General features: G+C 42.0%; 1 protein-coding gene across 1 annotated transcript in view; it reads right to left on the bottom strand.

Annotated features, from left to right (window-relative positions):
* Positions 1–5,291, bottom strand: part of PPM1L (protein phosphatase, Mg2+/Mn2+ dependent 1L) — a 193,451-nt gene extending 188,160 nt beyond the window's left edge. Inside the window, exon 1 of the mRNA XM_044434568.1 lies at positions 4,609–5,291. Within this exon, the coding sequence (XP_044290503.1) occupies positions 4,609–5,007 (399 nt within the window). The 5' untranslated portion in view covers positions 5,008–5,291. The remainder of the gene's footprint in view (positions 1–4,608) is intronic.
* Positions 5,292–21,160: the final 15,869 nt, after the last annotated feature.

Below are 21,160 nucleotides of genomic sequence, written 5' to 3'. Positions count from 1 at the left end.
GTAAATGAGGGATGCAAAGGTTACATATTTACCAAACTTAGATTACAATCTTATCCATGTTTAGACAGGAAAAATGTCTTGCAACTCCCAGCACGCTCCAGCCAGAATGCTGGGAATTACAGGATCCTTTTCCGTCTAAACATGCCTAGGATTCCACTTCTTGTTTATGAAAGACATGGTAGAGCTTCATTAGTGACTCCAAAAAAACAAATTTGTTCATTTTTAAACAAAAACCGACATTATTCCAGAAACAAAGTGGTGTTTCATCTGACAAATGAGAAGGCAACAAGTAAATACAACTGTACAAATGTTCATGTTTGCTGGAGTGACATTATGATCGTGTTTCCAGATGTCACTAGAAGTAACAGGCACTGCAGAGGTTGGAATTCAGAAAATAGTTACCGGCACAACCTCTGTTTTATTTCATGTACAGTATCCAGAATCAAGCAGGCAAAGCACTGGGCAAGAAACCTTGAAGCTGGTGTGAAGAATCCCAAGCATCAACATGTTCTTGTACAGAAATGCATCCAGATTATATCAGGAGGGCCATGTCCCCCCAGTTGCCATTTGTGGCATTACATATATTCACTAGAGTGTTTGGGGAAGGGGCATAGCTCAGTGGAAGAGGACCTGCTTTGCTTGAAGAAGAGTCAACACCTGCATCTCCAGGTAGGGCCAGGAAAGAACCCTGCCTGAAATTCTGGCAAGGCACTGTCAGTCTATGTCACCAGCACTCAGCTAGAAGTACCAATGCTCCATCAGAGTATATGGCAGCTTCTTATGTCCCACATGACGGCTGAAGCTGAGGGCCCCTCTTATCACATTACCTGTAGCACCATGGGAGCCTCTGTTGGATGAAGTCAGAAGCAACGCAGTAGTAAATGCTGCAGCTGTTTCCCATGCCAGCTTAGCCCCAGTTCTCAGGAGAAGCTATCCCTCACACACGAAAGACAGGAAATATGTTCCCCACAATCACAGAATCCCAAACTTCCCAAATGGCACAGGAGACAGCGAGGCGACATTTACTGCTCCCACTCCACTGAAGGCAACACCACAAGGGTCCTACTCTTGGGCTGCTCATCGCTGTAAGTAATGCTGTAGAGGTGCAGTGACGGTTTTCACAATTATCACTTTGCAAACAAGTCAAAAGACATGCACCTTTCAGATTATCTTTGAAGGATGACTGAAAAGATAGGCCCCAAAGGGAAGCTGCCAATATTTGCTTCTTGTTCCATCCTGCAACACATAATTAGTTTAACTTACTCTTTCTGAAACTTTAGCTGTATAGGGTGGTAGTGCTGTATGGTATCAAGGAGTTCCACTTTACCATTCGTCTGTGATACAACAAAAGCATTCACAAAAAGGTTACCACACAATGAACATAAACTACAGCCACTATCTATTGTTGCCTCCTATTTATAAAGCCTTCCATGGCTTGGGACCACTGTACCTGTTGGACTGTGTCTCCAAACCGTAATCGAGTCCGATATGATGCTCAACCTCTTGAGCCTTTCTCTAAGTGCCAACTCCATGAGAAGCTCAGAGGATGGCAACAAGAGGGAGGGCTTTCTCTGTGGTGGCCCCCTTCTATGGAACAACCTCCATACTGTGGTCTGCCTGGTGACAACTTTGTCATCTTTGTAGTGCCAGAATAAAACAGCCCTAGCATAAGCTGAGGTTTTTAAAGGCATACTTGATATGAGGTTTGAGGAGATGACCCAGCCAAAGTAATTTTGCTTTTACAGGGCCATTCCTCACTGTTTACATTTCTTTAATGCTTCTTTGTCAAGATTTTATTGTATTTTTACTGTATTTCCACCCTGTTGTAAACTGCCTAGAGAGCTTCTGCTAAGGGGTGTTAAGAAGTGAAATAAATCATCGTCATATTCATCATCACCTACCCTTGCCAAATCCACCCATATAAATATGTAATGTGGCAGTTTTCCTTTGCTAACTAGAAGAAGACAATACTGGATGCAGAAGGGGTTGACAAAGCGGAGAGCACACACAAGAGAAAGAAAGGACCTAAAACAACATTGGAAGCCAAAATGCATGGTTGTGTATTTTGATTTAAGTATCAGCTTCTACTGAACAAGAACACTAAACAATTCATTCTTGGCCCAAGCAAGGTTGTCTTCCATTTCTGCCCCTCCCACCCCACCTCTGGATTGTCTCTTCATGTCCCTTCCATTATTTCTTACTTCTTCCACATTCTCGGTAATGCAGAAAAGCAGCTGCAAAAAGCCTCCTGATTGCTCCCACTAGCAGCTCTCCATCTGGACACACCTTAAGACAAACGACCAAAACCCGAGCTCAACACTGTACACTGGAAAACTACCAAGGTATCCTTTGTGCACAGAAACTCTCACATCTTCCCTCTTTAACCAGGATGATTCTGAATACAGGAGACCAGTTAAGGGTCTCCAGGTTCTGTGGTCTTAAAGGTTTGTTCAGCATTACCAACTCTCTGTTATGTGCGTGCATGTGTACATGTGAACAGTACATATAAATATGTAATGTGCAATCCCTTACATTCACTACTTTTCATGAAACTTTATATAAATAAAGTTCTTCAAAAAGAGTTTCCTAGATCAAATACATTCAGCATTAACAGCTTTGGTCAAGCTCCCAAAGCCAAGTTTTGTCTGATGCAACAACAAGAGTTGGTGTGTGATATGAGTTGAAGGTTAAGTGCTACCATTATGCTTCTATCTGCAATAAGCTTCCCATCCTGCTTTTAAACAGAGAAGGCGCATACATCTTCCGAAATGGTTGGCTAGAGAAGTGGGGAGTGAGGAGAAAGAAGGCTGTAAACACACCGGACACATCCAAACATGTTGCTAAGTGTTCTGTCACAAATGTGGTGGTTCAGTTAAAGCTCAAAATGTAATAATCACAAAAAAACCACAACCTAGTTCAGCTGTGGGTGAGCAGGGAACCAGTGGGATGCGGGGAGACAGGAAGAAATGATTATCAAAAGGCACTTCAGGTTTTTATACTGTGACTGGATTCAGGCAACACAAGAACCCTTACTCCAAAAGTGTGTAAGGGTTGGTCATGGGCTGTTGTTGAACTGTGGCTTGTTGTTCAAATGCACATTCATTGACTAAGCACAGCCAAGATAACAAACCTCGGCAAACACCTCCCAGCCTAACAACAAGCCATAGGTTCGCTTCATGAGTTGTTCATGTCCAACAAGCCAGTGTTTGCTGGCACAGCTGCTTTCAGACAACACAATAATCCACGTTTCAACAACAATGCACACTCAACCCTTGACAGTGGGTACCCAGTCATTAACTGAAGCATAGTCCACCGTGAGTTACTCAGGCAAAGATCCACCACAGAATGGTATTGTGCTTTACACAGTTCCTGTGTGTTCCAGATGTGGGATATAGAGGAAAATTTAGGGGTCCAAACAGCATACACTTCCATGTCCCCATGTCCCTCCTTCGAAAAAACAAGCAGAAAAGAAAGGGTATCTCTGTCAACCAAACATTAGAGCACCTAGCAAAAACAGCAAACTGATTTGACATTTAGTTTTGTTTCCGTTTGTTTGTTTACATCTAGTAATGTTACAGTAGGGTTGATTTTCCAGTCTTATTATTACTGGAGGTCTGATCTGCAGTCCCAAGCACACTAGGCAGAGAGGTGAGCTTCAAAAGGGACTGGCTCCTTTCTAAGCATGGGACTAACCATTTCCCTGGATGTGAATACTGTTCAGAGGGATACCAAGAGGCACAACATAACAGGATTTATAGGAACAGCTGCTCTTCCTGGGGAGTTCAATTTGTGCCTGATCTCAGTCAGAGCTTTCCTAACAAGTCTGAGATGTCAGAGCAGCTGCAGGAAACCCAAGGACCCTCAGATCCTTTCATTAGCACAGGAGCAAATGAAAACAAACACATGTAAAGTGATTCCTTTAGTGCAAAGTATTTCGTTTGACTTTACTGTGATGCCTCCTCACTGCCACCACTTCCAAGCAACTCTTCCGAAGCAAACAAAGGAAAAAATCTCCCCCACCCCTGTCATATAGCTGCCTGAGAGTGATAACAGGTCTGCAGCTAGAAGGTTACTAATCAGCCTTCTTTCTGTCTCTCTCTCCCCGAACCATAAAATGCTACGACAACCTTTCCATGTGTTGTGAAAGAGAGAGAGAGGGAGATGCACATGGGATGTGGCTGCTGTCCAAGACAAACACCCTGTCTCAGCAAGTAGAAAAGCTGTAGAAAGCAGTGTAAATAAAGTAGAAATTTCTTTGGCTGGAAAAATAAATAGAACAACAATGGAACAGTACAAGAATGTCGAGTGATAATCCCCCAGTATGACTAGAAGAAAGTTTGTCAATTATTTCCCTTATCCAGATATTCCAAACAAGTGTGTACATCCCATTATTCCCAGGATAGTCTGCCTGCAGTGTTTAATAGATAGAAAACTAGGTTTTGACCACTTTCTCCCCCTGCAGCCTTTAAACAGTTTCCACCCAACTCAGCAACATTAATAACTAAAGGCAACTTTGATACAATTTAACACTGATGCACTCATAGCCCCAAACAGCTGAACACAGCAATACATAAAGTCATAGCAAAGCCCCGCCAAAATGAAACTTGCCTCTCCTCCATGCCCATCGAATATCCCAAATATGGAAGGATGAGTCTTGTTCACGAGGTCAGTGATGACTTCAAACCTGTCCTCCATGTGGTCCCTCCGCCCTTGGATGGAGTACACAGCCACATTGTGGTTCTTAAACTCCCAGGTCTTGGAGAATTCAGCATCCAGAACATCCAGACCACCAAGCCGGTCATTCTGCATGATCTCGGCCACTTTGCCCTTCACCATCTTCACAGCATCCCTGCTGGACTTGACGATGGTTTTCACTTCATCCGTATGGAAGAAGTAGCTCCAGAGGGCTAAGCTGATGCATAGCAGGAAGAGTGTCTCTGGTCTCAGCAAGAAGTAACGCATGATCCGACCCAGCAGAGAGAGCAAAGTCATTGTATCCTCTATCATTTATTACAGAAACAGAGGATCCCCCACACACACCATGCACCACACACCCTGATCGTTGGGATGGGTCTAAGAAGAAGGCAGCAAATCAGTGCATGCTCTGGTGATACAAACCCACTGAGGGCAGGGTTATTTGCTGCTGCTAAAACCGCTGCCGCCTCCTCTCTGCACACCACGGCTTCGGAGGGCTCAAGTCACAGATGGCTGGGGCAGCTCTGATGGCAAGTTGTCGAGATCAGCACACCGTGCAACCAAGGGCAGGCTTATCTGTCTCCTCTCTGGCTCTTGCCACTTCCGACAAGCATGCAGCTCCCAGGCAGACGGCTGAAGGAGATCAGCTGCAAAACAGCAAGCATCAGCACATGAGGGGACGAGCACTACAAAGCCAGCAGCCAGAGACCCAGCAGCCTCCGAACGCTCCTGCAAAGTGCTCTTGTTACAAGCCTTATACAGCCACAGTGGAGCAGAGAAGGATACGGTGCTCATACAAAAGGATCTTTCCGTCTTCACCTTTCCTTCGCTGCTTTTCCCAAGCACTCGCTCCAGCTGCCTCTGAAGTAGGACACTTGAGCAATTCATACCCTGCTAAGGCAACTTCACCCACATCACTTTCTCCAGCTGCCGCACAGAACAGATGCTATGGCAGGGTTCAGGGCGGAGAGATCAAGAAGCCCGAAAGCTCCCCCACCAATAAAAACCCCTGAAAAAATGCCACAAGGCAAACAAATGCACGCTGCGAAACAAGGGACAATGAGGAGGAAGGCACACAAACCGCGGTCAGCACACTTTATACCACACGGATGGAAGCTGGACCCCCCCCCCCGCAAATTGACAGCTGCCCAGACAGGGCAGCAAACATCAGAATGGGAAGACAATGCCAATTGCTTCGAATGAGAAGTCAGATTACAGGGTTTCAAGGAAATAAATCATGGAAGCATTCTGCAAAAAGAAGGAACAAGACTTTGAAACAGGGCCAACCTGATAGGGAACGAACCCGGAGTTCCTCCGGCAATCCTGGGCACAGCTCGGGCACCAACGCTGTCCCACCCACGACCTTTTCCTTCCCAACCCTATTGGCATTTAGCAGGACCGAGCACATCCCTTCCTTGCCCCCCCTGCAGCCCGTTTGCTCCCCCTTTCTCCACCCCTTATCAGACCTTTGAAACTTTTTTACGGGCATCTCCTTCGAGTGAAGACCTCTCTGCGTCCGGCACTGGCGTTATACCGCAGGCCACGGAGGGCTGCCCACGCGCACCTCGGGACGCTCGGAGAGGGATGGGCAGAAGGGATGTGGCGTGGGGACGGGCGCCCCTGAGCCAGCCCCCCACCTGCTCCTTGCTGCCGCCGGAGGGACTGGTGCAGAGATTTACATGCTACGGAGACTCCGCGGGAAAGGCGGGCAGGCAGGCGAGCAAGGGCGCCTCGTGCCGCTTCTCCATTGCTGCAAAAGGCGCGCGGCACGTTCGCCTCCAGAAGCGGGTCGGGGCCGGCCGGCCGGCCGGCTCCCCTGCACTCCTCGCGGCTCGTATTACACACACGCGCGCGCCGCCCTCCCTCGGGCCTCCGTCTCGATGCGGGAGGCCCGAGACCCCCCGCCGCTCTCCTGCCGTCCGTCTCCCGCCCACCGCCGCCCTCCCCGCGGGTGCTGTCACCTGCAGGGCCGCCCGCAAGGTACCTGTCGCCCCTTTCCTTTCGCTCCTGTCCCTCCCACTGGGCTGGGCTCGCCTGCCGCCCGTGCCGCCTCTCCGACCTGCCCTTGCCTACAAATCCCGGTGGCCCCAGCGCCCAAGAGCTCTGCTATGATTGACAAGCAACCTGCGCCAAGGGGTTTCTGGGGCTTGTAGTCCTCAAAAGCAGGCATGCTCTCGCGCGCCCTCTGCCGATGCGTATCGCAGCCTTGGCTTGAAAAACCGAGGATGGGTCTTAGCAGTGGAGGTTGGGTGGGTTGGGCACCCCATTAAATTTATTTTTCTTTCTCAAAGCGTAGTTTGTTATTTATACTCATAGTGTTGTTTGAGCCATTTTCACTGTTTTGTCAGCTGTGCTAAATAGTAGACATGGAATCTGTAAACATTTGAAATCACATTCAATATATTCAATATGTTTTGTGTTTTCCCTGATAATGCCCTTCCAAACAACCTGATGGAGACTTCTGGAGACTTCAGAAAGTTTCCTACTGCTGAAACAATAAACATGTGCACAATAAAAACGTATAAACAGCTGTTTATAAATTGAAAATCCAAATTTTGATTCCATCGAATGTAACTGGAACTGAGTTTCCACAAGTTGCCTGTCATGACAAGAGGCCAAGAGATACAACTTCATGCCATGCAGCACTTATCTGACTTCTGGTCACCCTGAATGAGGTTTATAAACTGGAGATATATATGGCTGGGTGCTGAATTGCATCTTTCCCATATGCATCTCCCACAAGGTGCCCGAGTGAAGCACTGCCTTTTAGTGCCACCTTTACTGGGGTTCAAAAGAATGGCTCTGTGTCTCAAAGCTGAACCCACTCTTCTGCCTTGTACCAAGGGAGAGTTACTTTTCCTTTGGGGAGGTTTTCAACCACTTAACTGAGGCTTCCGCTTCAGGATTTTTTGTGGTATCAAGACTCACCCCTTTACTGAGGATTTTTACTGGGGGTTTTCTTTCCTTTCTCTATTTTACATTACCTAACCACAAGATGGTGCTGTGGTAAGGCAGAATTGCATTAAAACAGTGTTTCATTGCATGATTTCTAAATAGTACACTTTACACTTTCCTTGCTCTAAAACTCTAAAAAGAAAAGCTGCAGAAATACTTGCAAAGCATGAGAGAGGCCCTGGGGGAAGACAACTTCATGCAAACTACCATGAGGGAGGAATTATGGGCACACAATAAATGTCTTGAGTAGAAACCCCCTTTTGACAACTGTTTGGTGTCCAGCCATGCTAACTATGGCACCGATTTTGTGAAGAGGCGAGCCTCATTGCCACTTTTGGGATTGCCCACAATAGTATCTCAGAATTTCAAATGTGCTCATCAGCCCAAACAGGTTGAAGTCCATGCCATACCCATGCTCTTTCTTGGAGATGTGGGGAGCTGGAATGTCTTTACAAATCCCCTGTCCAAATGATGTCAACAGAAAGGAAATTGCTTACGCCAGGTGTAGGGCATTGCCATGAGCTGAATGAGTCAGCTCCCCTCTTGAGTCACCTGCCCATGTCTCTATGCTGTTTCAGACACTCTAGCAGTATATTTTGCTGGAGAAACACCTCCGCTGTGAACTCTTCTACTGCCATACTTGAGGAGTGCCACTGGCATGTCTATAACGGCAGGATCATACTCCAGTTCTGCTTCTTCCAGATCCTAGATTCTGTCGGCAGCAGAACTTGATAACAAGATGCTCTAAAACCCCATTCATTTCTATAGGAACCAGAAATAAGCACATGTTTAAGACAAAGTCGCCCATTTAACACATCAAATGGACTTGAAAGTTTCATTTTGGCTGGACTGTGGCCTATATTTATTGCAAGGAACCAACAGTCATGTTAAAAGGCTTCAGAATGATTCATTGCAAAGAGGATAATGTGGTAACCTCTGGGAGTTTTCTGAACACTGAAGTGTGTGTGTCTGTGTGTGTGTTAATGCAAGCTCTTTAGAGGAAAATGTCACGGAAAATGTCATTTTTAGGGTTGATGACAGATTCAAGCAAAGAGCAGGCATATAAAAATAACAAGCACTATTTTAAGGACACTTGTAAGTTCACTGGTTCATATAATTATCTTCCACTCAGTTCTTTTTACATCATCTTTAGCTCTTTTATCTGAGCAGGTCAGCCAACACTTGTTAATTAGAGAAAATGAACCTGAAAACTAGTAATTGGTTTTGTTTTTGTATATGAACAGGTCAGCCTCAAAAAGAGAGTTTGCTAATAAACAGAGATAGCTACCTTGCTATGTCAAAGGAAGAGAATTATCCCATCAAGTTTTATGTTCTTTTTTATTTACTTGATATATAGATAAGTTTACTGTTATGCCCTTGCAGCCTAACCATCCAAGCAGAGATCATTTTAGGGTTGCAAGCATTTACCCAGGGTTTTGGTTCCCTTCAGATGAGGTCACTGGGGGGTTATAGTGGATTGTAATGTTTATATTTGGTTGCAAATATAGAGGTTCAACAGCTGTGGAGAGTCACAGCATCCAACAACTACTGGTTCTCATCTATTTTCTAGGAGTCTTGAACTCTAAAAATGCTTCCAGAGCTCAAATTAGAACTAACTCAAGCTGTTTGCTTTGTTGATTCATTAATAGTGGATTCATTCTTTGTTAAGGGAGATGCACACTTTAACATGGTGAGAAGGTATAAGAGTAGCCAAGAACTATACCACCAGGAGACCATGTGGTATCCTAATAAGATCATCCAAGGCAGAATGGACAAAGCTGAGATGCCAAACCAAGTTGCATCCACCTTCTCCAGAAGTAATGGACACATCAGCAAAACAGAATGGACATCTCTAATGGGGTTGGGGACAGAGAAACTCCTGAAGGGCAGCTACTGGGAAGCAGTAGCTGAAGGCAACACTGGTGGAGAATCTTTCACACATGACAACAGTGATGCTTAAGCTAATGCTGGTCAGTATTGTGCAGAAAAAGACAGTGGTAAACCACTTCTCAGTCTTCTTACCTTCAAAAACCTATGATGAAACAATTCAAAATGAAACAAGGGTTTGTGCCCGAACATGAGACTCTCAGGTCATAAGACACTCAACTAGCTGCTGCAGAAGGGAAAAGGACAAGAATGAATAGAGCTGTCACTAATGATGCAACTAAATTGAAAGTTGGGAAGGATTTCATGTTGCTGATCACATTTAATGACAACCCAGATATAACAACCTAGGAACAAACCATGAGTTCCCATCCTGGGTTAACAACTGATAGTTCATAGTTCCATGTTTGCACATAACAACCCATGATTCAGGAACTCATATACAATCCAAAGATCCTGGTTCAGTCCCTGGCATCTATTTTTTAAAGAGAACAGTCATCATGAGCTGCAAAAGATCTCCGAAAGATCTGACCTGTTGCCAGTCCAAGTAGGTAATACTGAGTTAGATAAATCAATAGACAGAACTGATAGAGGATCACTTCCTCTCTCACATCCCACAATTAAGCTATGTGCATAGCACAAGAGTTGGGCAAGGACATTTCCACAGTGCCAGCAACAGGACCTGCAGGCCAGATCAGGCCCACAGTTGGTGGAGGTGGGGGGGCCTGCCCCCGCAAACCTTTGCCCTCCTCTATTTTTTTTTAAACAAATAATTAAATATATTGTGGAAATTTCAGAAAATCAAAATTTTAGAAAACCAATTGGGGTAGTGCCATGGCAGTACACATCCAATATTTCAAACAGTATATACAATTGAGGCTATACCTGAAATGAAGGGATATTTTGACTTAGGCTAACAGTTATTCAGAATAGCAGTGTTGTTTGAAATTTGTTACCTTATCTCCAAGTCATCCATGGATTGGTCCTCCAACACATTGATGAAAAATATACATCAACAACTAAAGAGAGGCTACATATTGCCTTTGTTGAATCTGATTTCCTCCTAAATCCCAAAAATAAGTTGCGTGAAAAGCAAAAAGCTACTCCAACAAAAGACTGATTATTATTTTGAGCAGTCTCTCTGAAAACACTTATTTGAAGGTTACATACAATCATGCTGGGCATTCAACAGGAATGATACCTGCATATAATGGAGTAAGACAAGGGTGCATTTTGCCCCCCCCCCACTCCCATTCTGTTTAATTTTTATAATAATTCTTTACTCCATACTTTGAAAAGGGTAAATTCACATGCTTCCGAACTGGCAAACAGACCCCTGTGAGCACTTTTACATGCTGATGATAAAATACTCCTATCATTCTCCAGCATAAGCTTGAAGCATCTTCTAAGTGCCTTAGAACAGGTCAGCAAGCAGGTGTGAGGATATAACAGAAGATCAGAAAGGCCAGATCCACTTTCTTTAATAGGAAATTGTGTGGTTTTCAAGTATATTTGCGGAGGAAAGGAACTCCATAAAAATCTCTTCTGCTTATTTAAATTCCTTAGCCCTTTGACATTCCAGGAAATTGTGTTAAACACTGAAAACAAAATGACATATTGATAGTCTCTTCACACATACAAATCTTGATAGGTTTGCCCTAGCAACCTTTTCCAGAATGGTGCAACATAAAAGTCTTTATTTCAGTCATACATTTCAGTGACTCTTCAAACAAACAACTCACACTAGTATTTATTATATTGGACCATACCAAAACTATAGGATTATAAAGAATTGCAATACAGACTTGAAATAATGGAATGAGATGAAATGAAATGAAAATCTGGTAACTCAAATAGTTCCCACATCCCATAAAGAACCCTCCTCCCAAATATAATAAGCATTGTATAAAAATAAAACCAAAACCACAATTTATGACTGAACAGAAACAAGCAAGCAAAAAATCTAGAAAAACTTTTTTCTTCATTTAGGAAAAAGAAAGAAAATGCACAGGTATAAGATGGGGGTTTGCAATAGTATATATAAAAGGTTTTGGAAGTTGTAGCTCATCACAGACTGCATATGATTCAGAAGTGTGATGTGGTGTCAAAAACAGCAAATGTAATTTTAGGGTGCATCAATAGAAGCATAGTTTCAAAAATACATGACGTGATTGTTCTACTCTGCTTTGCTGCTGTGAGCCATTCTGTGTAAGGGTTGCGTGAAGGGCAACAAAGATGATCAGGGACTTGAAACTAAGTCCCATGAGGAAAGATTGGAGGAACTGGGTATTGTCTCAATTAGCAGGCCAAGGAGAATGCACGTTCGGATTCACATGGAAGATGCTGCACTCAGTCTCAGCAGTTTATTGGGAGAACACCCAGATACCCCTCTCTGACAGAGAAAACAACAGCACTTTTGGGTAGTCAGTTTACTGAACTGACTATGAGCTTTCCAGAGCATATACAGAGTTTATGTAAGTTGTGGGTCACTTACACAGTTTCAGGGTGGTGATGAGATATGGATGAGGACATTGCAAGTACAAGTAGGACAATGCAAGTACAAATAGGACAGTGTAAAGGTTACATCAGAAAGGACTTTGCAAATGGTACAGCAATACAAAATTATACGGATTATAACAGGTCCTGAGTACAGGGTTTAACATCCAGAGGGAGGTGATTACATTAGCACAAAGAGAATCTATTCAGCACTGCATCCCACAACCCAAGAGCTTGCAGGAAACTTTGTTTTACTTTCCATTGCACAGTAGAAGAGGAATGTATCAATTTGCTTAATTGGCTAGCTCAAGGCACACTTGAGCATTCCTGAACAGATTACATATTCTCTCCAATGGATACTTTGTATCACATAGCCTCTGGCACATGTACCAGTTGCTCTGCAAGAAAATGGATGAATACTGGAACTCCCAGAGCTTTCTGCTTTCCCAGACATATGGAGCTGGGCAAAAAGTTCTAGTCCATCCGAGTAGAGAGGAGTAGAAGCACTGCTGCCAGATTTTATATTAAAAGAAACACAAAAGGATATTTTTTTATCTGAAGCCTTTATTTGGACTTTCTCAACAGTATGTTTAGCAATTTTTAATTTTAATTAATCTGATTTTAATGTGGGGTTTTATTGTATAGAAAATCAATTTGCTTCACTGCATTTTATTGTAAGACCGTCCTGAGACCTTGTTAGTGGATGTATATAAAAGTTTTAACTAAATAAATAAATAAAACTTTCAAGTCTCTAAAGGAAGAGTGCTGCAACCAATGCTCAGTCATCCAGGTCTGTAGCACCAGAAGCAACAGTCTTAAGTTACTGGAAAGCAGGTTTTCATTGATCTTTGGGAAAAATGTCTTGATGATCAGCCCATGGAACCAGCTGCCTGTCCATCACTAGACGTCTTCAAGCATAGACTGGACAGCAATCTGACAGTGATACTTTAGAATGGATTCCTGCATTTAACAGGCGGCCAGACTCAGTGGCTTAATGGCCCTTTCCTACTGTTAAATTGAAGATGCTTAGTGAAACATTTGAATATACATAAATGGTTGCATGACTTCAAAAATAAGGGTTAAATGCAAGAGCTGATATTCTTCTCTTTAAAAGGCCAAATAAGCTTCCATCCCACTTCCCCTCGCCTGCAAGCTTTTCAGGATGGCTACCAGCCTCGATGGGAGCATATACATGGCTGATGGTGGTGGGGCAGACTGTCATACTAGAACCAGGGTTTTAATCCATACTTGGCCACTGAATTCACTTCCCTCTTAGCACAATATACCTCACAGGCTTATTGATGGAATTAAATGGGAGGTTGGAAAAACTGAGCTCTTTGGAGAAAGGGTGAGATAAAAATGTGATGAAAATGTAATGAATCAATATAAATTATAAACAGCAATCATCAAGATGGGAAGGATTTGAATAACAATGGATCTTTGATGATATTAGAAGTTTAACCTTGGGTACAGCCTCTTTTCTGGAGTTGAAACAGATCGTCACCTCTGCCTGGTTTTGTGCTATATGTTGCAGGGTGAACCTTACTTGAATTGTTTATTGTATTAGTGCCCTGCTTAGATTCATGCAACATGCCTGCATCTGCTCCAGCAACATTTGTTTCAAAATTATTGTGTTTGTTTTCTTTACTAACTACTGCATTTGTGGCCTCTCTTGGTAATATATAATTGAATTAAATTCTATGTTTAACAAAAGCTTTAATAAAATACATCCTGAAATGTGGAGAAGAATGTACATAATTGCCAATCAATTCACAGCTTGCATAACCTGCATTACAATGAAATATAAATGGATTTGGTACCCAGAGGATGTCTCCTGGTTGTATATGAAAGTTATGTTCATATTCATCTTGGTTCTAATTCACACCGCAGATGTGTGTAAAAAAACACACATTTCCAGTAATTCTGTGAATCATGTTTTCTGAGCTGCATTGTGTAAGTGATGGGATAAAACACATTTCTTGTCTTTGCAGTTAGGGTGATTAATATTCAGGACAATACACACACATTTTTGATTCAATGTGGAGAGCTGATATTTTTGGGTCTGACAAAGTGAAGGAAGGCCATGTTTTCATACAAGTATCTCTTCTTTACTAATCCACTGCAGACTCATTAGGAATATAGGAATCTGCTTTTTATCAGGTCAGAACTTTGGAAGTAGTACTGTCTTCTAAATGGGTAAAAGGAAAGAAATGGAATGCCTACTGAAGTGCTTCACTGTGCCTAGAGAAAGGACTCCAAGGACATCAGAAAGCATGGCTAATCTAATTTCATTTTTTGACTGGGTAACTTCCCAAATGGACTATGAGAATTCTGTGGACTTAATCTACCTAGACTTCAGCAAAGCCTTTGACAAAGTGCTCCATGACATCCTGATTACTGAACTAGCAAAAAGTGGGCCAGAGGGAGCACCTATTAGGTGGATCCACAAGTGCCTGCAAGATCAGGTTCAAAGAGTGCCCTAAATGACACATTCTCAAACTGGGGAGTGGTGAGAAGTCAGGGCTGCAGGGTTCTGTTCTGGGACCAGTACTCTTCAACATATTTATTATTCCTACTTTTATAAGGAAGTGCAAGGAAAGGTAATTAAATTTGCAGATGACTCAGAGCTGGGTGGAATAGCAAATACCCTGGAAGTCAGAAATAAAATACAGAAAAGATTAAGAGAACTAGGCATGTTCAGCCCCCAGAAGAGAAGACTGAAATATGGCATGATAGCACTCTACAAGTACCTAAAAGGCTGTCACAGAGAAGAAGGACAATATCTCGTCTTGTCCATTCCAGACTGCAGGACATGGAATAATGGACTTAGGATAAAAAGCCCACATTTAGACTAAACACCAGGAAGAATTTCCTCACTGTCGGAGCAGTATGACAATGGAACCTATTACCTAGGAAAGTTGTGGGCTGGAGACATTCAAAAAGCATCTGGACAGCCATCTGAATGGGATAGTGTAACTTAGTGTCCTACAATAGCAGGGGTTAGACCAATGGTCCATTCCAACTCTACTATTCTGTGATTCTATGACTTTGGAGGAAAGGGGCAGGACTTCAAGAAGGAAGGGCATGCCTCTGATATTATCTGACCTTGGAGGGGCAATCTGGCCCTGGGACTGGATAAATGGACCTTCTCCATGCAAAGCATGGGTTGTGCTCCATTACTCAGCAGAAGCTCTTCTTACTGGCTTATGATCAAATTGCCTGACTGCATAAGGACTGGAAAGCTCTCGTGAGATATGCATAGCCTAGGCAGTCCCAGAAAAACTGCCAAGTTGATCACAAATAATGGAATATTCCTCCTCTTAAAAAAAGTAAGACTCCCATCTTCTCTTCCCTCTTTTGGCACTGTCAACTGTCCTGACTCACATCAGTTGGAGGCGGCAGCAGCATGAACAGTGTGCTTCCCACCCATCAGTTGCCCTGCCCTATACAATCTGGGACCGAGCTAACTGATAACTGCATTCTCCCATAGGAGTTCATCCAGGTTTTATGATCATTACAGGAGGAGTTTCTGTGAATGCCACCATCATCAGAGGCTCATATAGAGACGGCCTTCTCCCAGGATCTGGAACTCCCTGAGAAGGCCAGAAGGTCAGCTAGTTTGGTTGCCTCTCCATGGTTCTTCCTCCAACAGGAAAAGGCATTTCCATTCAAGCAGGTCTTTGGCAAAAAAGCTGTTCTCTTGCTGTTGGTGTGGTTTCCTTCTTTTATTATGTTTTTAACTTATTCAGTGCAATTTCTGTATGAAATTATTTTGTTTTTCATCTGGATTTTACTTGAATGCCATTTTTGCAGAAATGCAAATATAAAGAAAGAAATAAAATAGATAATGAAATAAGACTGGAAGAACTTTCCATCCAAATTCCTGATCTCATTTTTTTAAAAGTATAAAAAAATGAATGGAGAGCTTTATGTCCCACTGTTTTCCTCTATGCTCTTGAGACTGTGAAAGAGTGGGACTGGTCCTGCCTATCCTACCTGAAAATATTAAGATACCAAAGGATTAGCAGACTGGATAATCTAACATTACTTTAATATGTAATTCTGTAATTTAATCTGCTCCAGCCATCATTACAGTGATATAAAATATTAGTCAGCCATTCTGACTTCTTCCAATTATATTACAGTAAGCAATGGACTTGTGTTTTCAGTCCACTGCAGGTGTTCGTTTTTCACAACAAACATTAGAAATCATTACACATTAGATACTCTGGTATTATGAGACCACAAGTATGATAGTTATTCCATGATACTATATTTTATATTGAGATTAAATATCTTTGAGCATTTTCAAATTTCAATTTTAGAAAACTTTCATTCCAGTTAATTCTGGTAATTAATTGTTGGTTTTGATAATAATCAGAATCCAGTGGCACAAAATGCCATTATGTTCTTTGCTGCATTCTCTGCTGAGACATGGGGTTTGATTTCCTAAATAGGAATTAAAGCAGGTGTGAAGTTAATTTTAATGATAATCATTTCATTTACTCTGGGTGCTATTGAAGACATCATTATTTCACCCTGGAGAAAATCTGTGAAAGTGAAATCTATAATCTTTGTCAATTACAGTGCAGCATTTGAGACTGATGAAAACCAATTGGCAGCAACCCAAGAAAAACTTTTTCCTGTATGGAACAATAACAATACTCCAATACTCATTGGATGGGGTACAGGCATTACCCATAGAAACCTGGGGTCAAAATTATAGTTTAACCAAGGCAATTTATCTATTGACGAACATGTAAAAATCTGAATGTGATGGTGCTGGAACCTTCTAAGCACTCTCTTCAGGAACTCCCAGATTTGATGGCTCAGCAATATTACTGTGGATCTAGGCCTCATTGTGGGCCACCTAAAGAGAAGGAAGGACTCAATGGAAAAGACCCTGATGCTGGGAATGATTGAAGGCAAAAGGAGAAGGGGATGGCAGAGGTTGAGGTGGCTGGATGGGGTAACTGGAGAGGTGGATGTGGGGTTGGGTGGACTCTGGGGAATGGTGGAGGACAGAAGAACCTGGAGGAATGTTGTCCATGAGGTCATGAAGAGTCAGGCATGACTTTGTGACTGAACAACAACAGGCCTCATCTAGGCATCTTGGTCAGGAATCCTCAGTTCATGCTTCCCAGCTAAATTTGAAGAAAAATACAAAGCAGTAAAGGAAGGGGCAGGGAAAGGTATCAAAAGGCAGCATACATTCTGCTCTTATACTAATTTTGTCATATGCTAATAGTAATCTCCATTCTCCAAATGCCATATAGATGATATGGCATCATGCATGCACAGAATCCAGCTATCAGCAGTCTTGGAGAAAGCCAAGCATTTGCAATAGTGTGAAACATCTTTAGGGGGAAAAGATCCCAAAGTGAAGCCCAAGGGAAACAGACCATGATCAGTGGCCATGGAATGCTGAATCAGCTGCATGTAGCAGGTGCAATGAAATGAAACGTCTGGAGTCCAGAAAAGTAGCACTTCCCAGTGCTAGATTTTGTGGCAGGTCCCACTTGCACTATAAACTATAACATTTCTCTTGTTTTTTGTATAGAGAATCATATTTTAAGGTAAAATAACCTGACTTTTTTGTTTCTGTTTTTCCAGCTATGTGGATAAAATACAAGGATCATAAAGCAGTTTGTATAGGCATTCTTAAAAAAAAATCATTTTATATTGTATATGCATTCTCTTTTTTAATATGGCAACCAAATTCCAATCTGCAAAGTCCAGAGAAGGATCATTCTGTGATCATGGTGCAAAATAATACAGACATATTATTGATCATTTGTCATGTTTGCAATTCTTTTTAGGCCTGCAGGCATGTCAAAAGCACAAAGGAAATGAGTTGTGCTTCAAAGGGAGATTGAATTCAATATTACTAATTGATAATTATAGGCATCATTTTCTAAAGGAAATTATATTATAAGACTCGTTCCCCCTATGCCAAGCCACCCCCTCCAATGTAGATAATATACTGCTTGGAATAAATATGAAAACGTCATGGCAAGAGGGGATAGCAGAAGAATTTATGATTTGATCACTGCAGGTAACAACATTTATTTAATATGTTCATCTTTCTTTGACAGAAGAACCCAACAACTGTTAGAGCAATTGCCTCTGGTTCCAAGCACTAGAGGTTTATTCAAGGCCATTTGTCTCTGTTTGAGTGAGGATGGTATCTCTGTAAGTTCAAGTGATGTCCTACTGGAAATTGGTACAGGACATGCTAATGCCCAGTAGTTGCTGGTGCAGTAAAGAGAGGGATATATACACACCTACACCATAAACACTGTTGTGGAGTAGCCTTTTTCCTGTGAAACAGCTATCTTACTGCACATACTTCTGCCAATACAGACCTGGACTAGAGAATAGGTGCCTTTGCAAACAACAGTGCACCCAGTGGATGGCCCCTCTTCTGGCTCCCTTTTCCTTAGTCCACCCAGGAGTATCCCAGGGACTTCTCTGAGGAACCAACTGATCCCCTGCCCTATCCTCCGCTGGTATGACAAGCCCTTTCCTCACTAACTGCTCCTTTTCTTGTCCATTCAATTATTTTTTTATAATCAATGAAACCCACCCAAAACAAAGAAAAAGCAAACAAAACCCCCAAATCAACTCCCCCCCCCCCAAATCTCCTTTTGATTCTTGGAAAGTAAATATGCAATCCATCACACCCTGCATCTCCTTAATCACTGATTATGTCACTAAATTTTTAGACAGGCAATGCCATGGATTAGCATTAACACTGACTAAAGAAGCAGGAAAGGGAGAGAAAGAGAGTAAAAAGAAAAGAAAAGAAAAAAAAAACAAAGTCACAACGTAATGGAGCAAAAGAAAAAGTGGTGGTAGGTTCCAAACTTCATCTATTCAAACTATGTAAACCATGACTTGAATGCCTGGACCTTTCCAATCAGCTTCTGGAATGTGAAGAATGAAATTAAACTGAAGCTGCAAAATAGGTAGCTTGAAAGAAAAGATTCTGCAGTTTCTGCAGGGTTGAAACTTTTCAATTCACCACAGAATTCAGGAATAAACATAGCTGGAAATTTGGTATAGTAGATAAGCTTCGTATCTTCAGCCATTCTGTGAGATTTTACAAATGTTTCCTTTGTTCATATATTTCTTTTGTAAAACCCGGATAAAGCACGAGCTTATCATTTTCTGGAGCACAACAGAGAACAGAGCTCCCCCATTCTGCCTGGCTGGGTGGAAGAGATACTCTTTAGCTGATACATGCAGAAACTTGATGATAACAGCTCTCACGTTCTTTCCCCATGTAGGCCCAGGAATCCAATAAGCATACTCAATATCCAGATTAAAACATCCTTGTAATTTCAAAACTCGATGCAGGACCAAATCCACATAATCTGTCTGCCTTGCCTCCAAGGCTGCTTGCAAAGACTGAGCTCTCTCAAATTGGTTTGCTGCAGGGAAGCTTCCAAAAATGAAACATGAATGAAGACTCTATTGGGAGAGACAGGCATTTCCAGCTCGTGTCCAAGTTTGTGACTAGCATTTCCATCTTTGCAAAGGAACTGTCACTAGAATCCACAGATCTTTGTTGTAATTTAATTGTGTCATTTCAACTTCTTAGTTAACTCTAACAACATACTTTTCAGCAAAATAACCATTTCATCTCCTACTCCCCTTCTACCCCATTGTTTAATGAATTAGGTGGGGTTGGTAGAAGCCCAACACCATTCTTAGGTGTGGATGTAGCCATGGTCAAACATTCCTAAGTTCCCTTTATGCAAACACTCATAAATTCCAGGCAGTTGCAAAAATAAACAAAACAAAACAAAACAAAAAAAAAACAGAGAAATAATAAACTGGTCTTAATATTTTAAAAACTGAAGATCAGGAGACTGTAAGCTACGATAGACAACTTACATCTTTTCTAAAAACCAGGGTGTCTAGTTATATTAACTTATGCTAGTTATTTAAATTATTTACATTCAGTTTTTATTTTTTTTGTATTAAATTCTGTGAATTGTGGTAAATGCCTCAGAGACCTTTGGCTATGGGGCAAAATAGGAATAAATTAAATAATAACAAACAGTATATTTATTTATTTCTCCACTTGGGCCTACTAGTCAAAACTTTCTGGTTAGTTCACATTAAACCATTAGATGAGCTCAGTGCATATGATTTGAGCATCATAATATCAGATAATTCCCAAGTCCTGTTCTCACACTGGTCTTGTAACATTTCAGATTATATTGTCTCTTCTGTATAATGACAATAACATTAGACAAGCAATTGATTGATTGATCAATCTGGAAATGAATTGCATTATTTGCCTTACCCAGATAATCTCTTAATACGTACTTTATTGGAGCACCATAGGTGTGTGCCATAGGCAGAGGCAGTTAAATATTGGAAGACCCAGAAAGGGCAAAAAGTTTTGTTCCACATATCAGATTCTTGGATGCAGGAAACAAAATATGGAGGCACTGAGTTTGTTGGAACTTGTCCTTCCCCTGGTGCAACATGAAATATCACCCACATATTAATGTATGAACTACACCTTAATCTGGGAATAGCGTGCTGTACAACTGGGAATTGCTAATCTAGAAATATTTTTAAAGTTCCCAGAATGACTTAGGCAAGTTATGCATGGCCACATCATTGATCATCAGTCATGCCACAGTTGCTTTTCAGGGGCATACAGCAATCACATAAATATTGGTATTACAATTTGACTTGAAAATTGCAATTCCCAAGCAAAGACAGAAAGCATTGCATTTTCCCAGCCTTCAAATGTTGCAATTTGAGTGCCGTGAAAATGCAGCAACAGAAACACTATCTCTCAAAAAGCATTTGTTGTCATGTGCCAACAAATGAACTCTACCTGCATGTATTGCAAGAACCCCGCACAATCATCTGAACAAGGACATTCTTACCCACCTGCAGTGACTTGTTCTTTGAACTGTATGTGTACGTTGTCGTATTGGTGCTTGGTTGTTCCAACCAGGAGGGCTAATGAAATCTGACACTAAGAAAAACACCTATACACAGAGGTCACCTGTGCACGAAAGACAGCCAATATTTCACATGATGCTGTCAGATCTAATATTATCACCATCCAGAAATCCCTACTACCCATTTTGAAACTAGATAG

Source organism: Varanus komodoensis, unplaced genomic scaffold (assembly GCF_004798865.1).
Source record: "Varanus komodoensis strain SLA01 unplaced genomic scaffold, ASM479886v1 scaffold28, whole genome shotgun sequence".
NCBI classification, from domain to species: domain Eukaryota; kingdom Metazoa; phylum Chordata; class Lepidosauria; order Squamata; family Varanidae; genus Varanus; species Varanus komodoensis.
The sequence above is the reverse complement of the archived record's forward strand: the minus strand, read 5'-3'. Positions and strand labels throughout refer to the sequence as shown.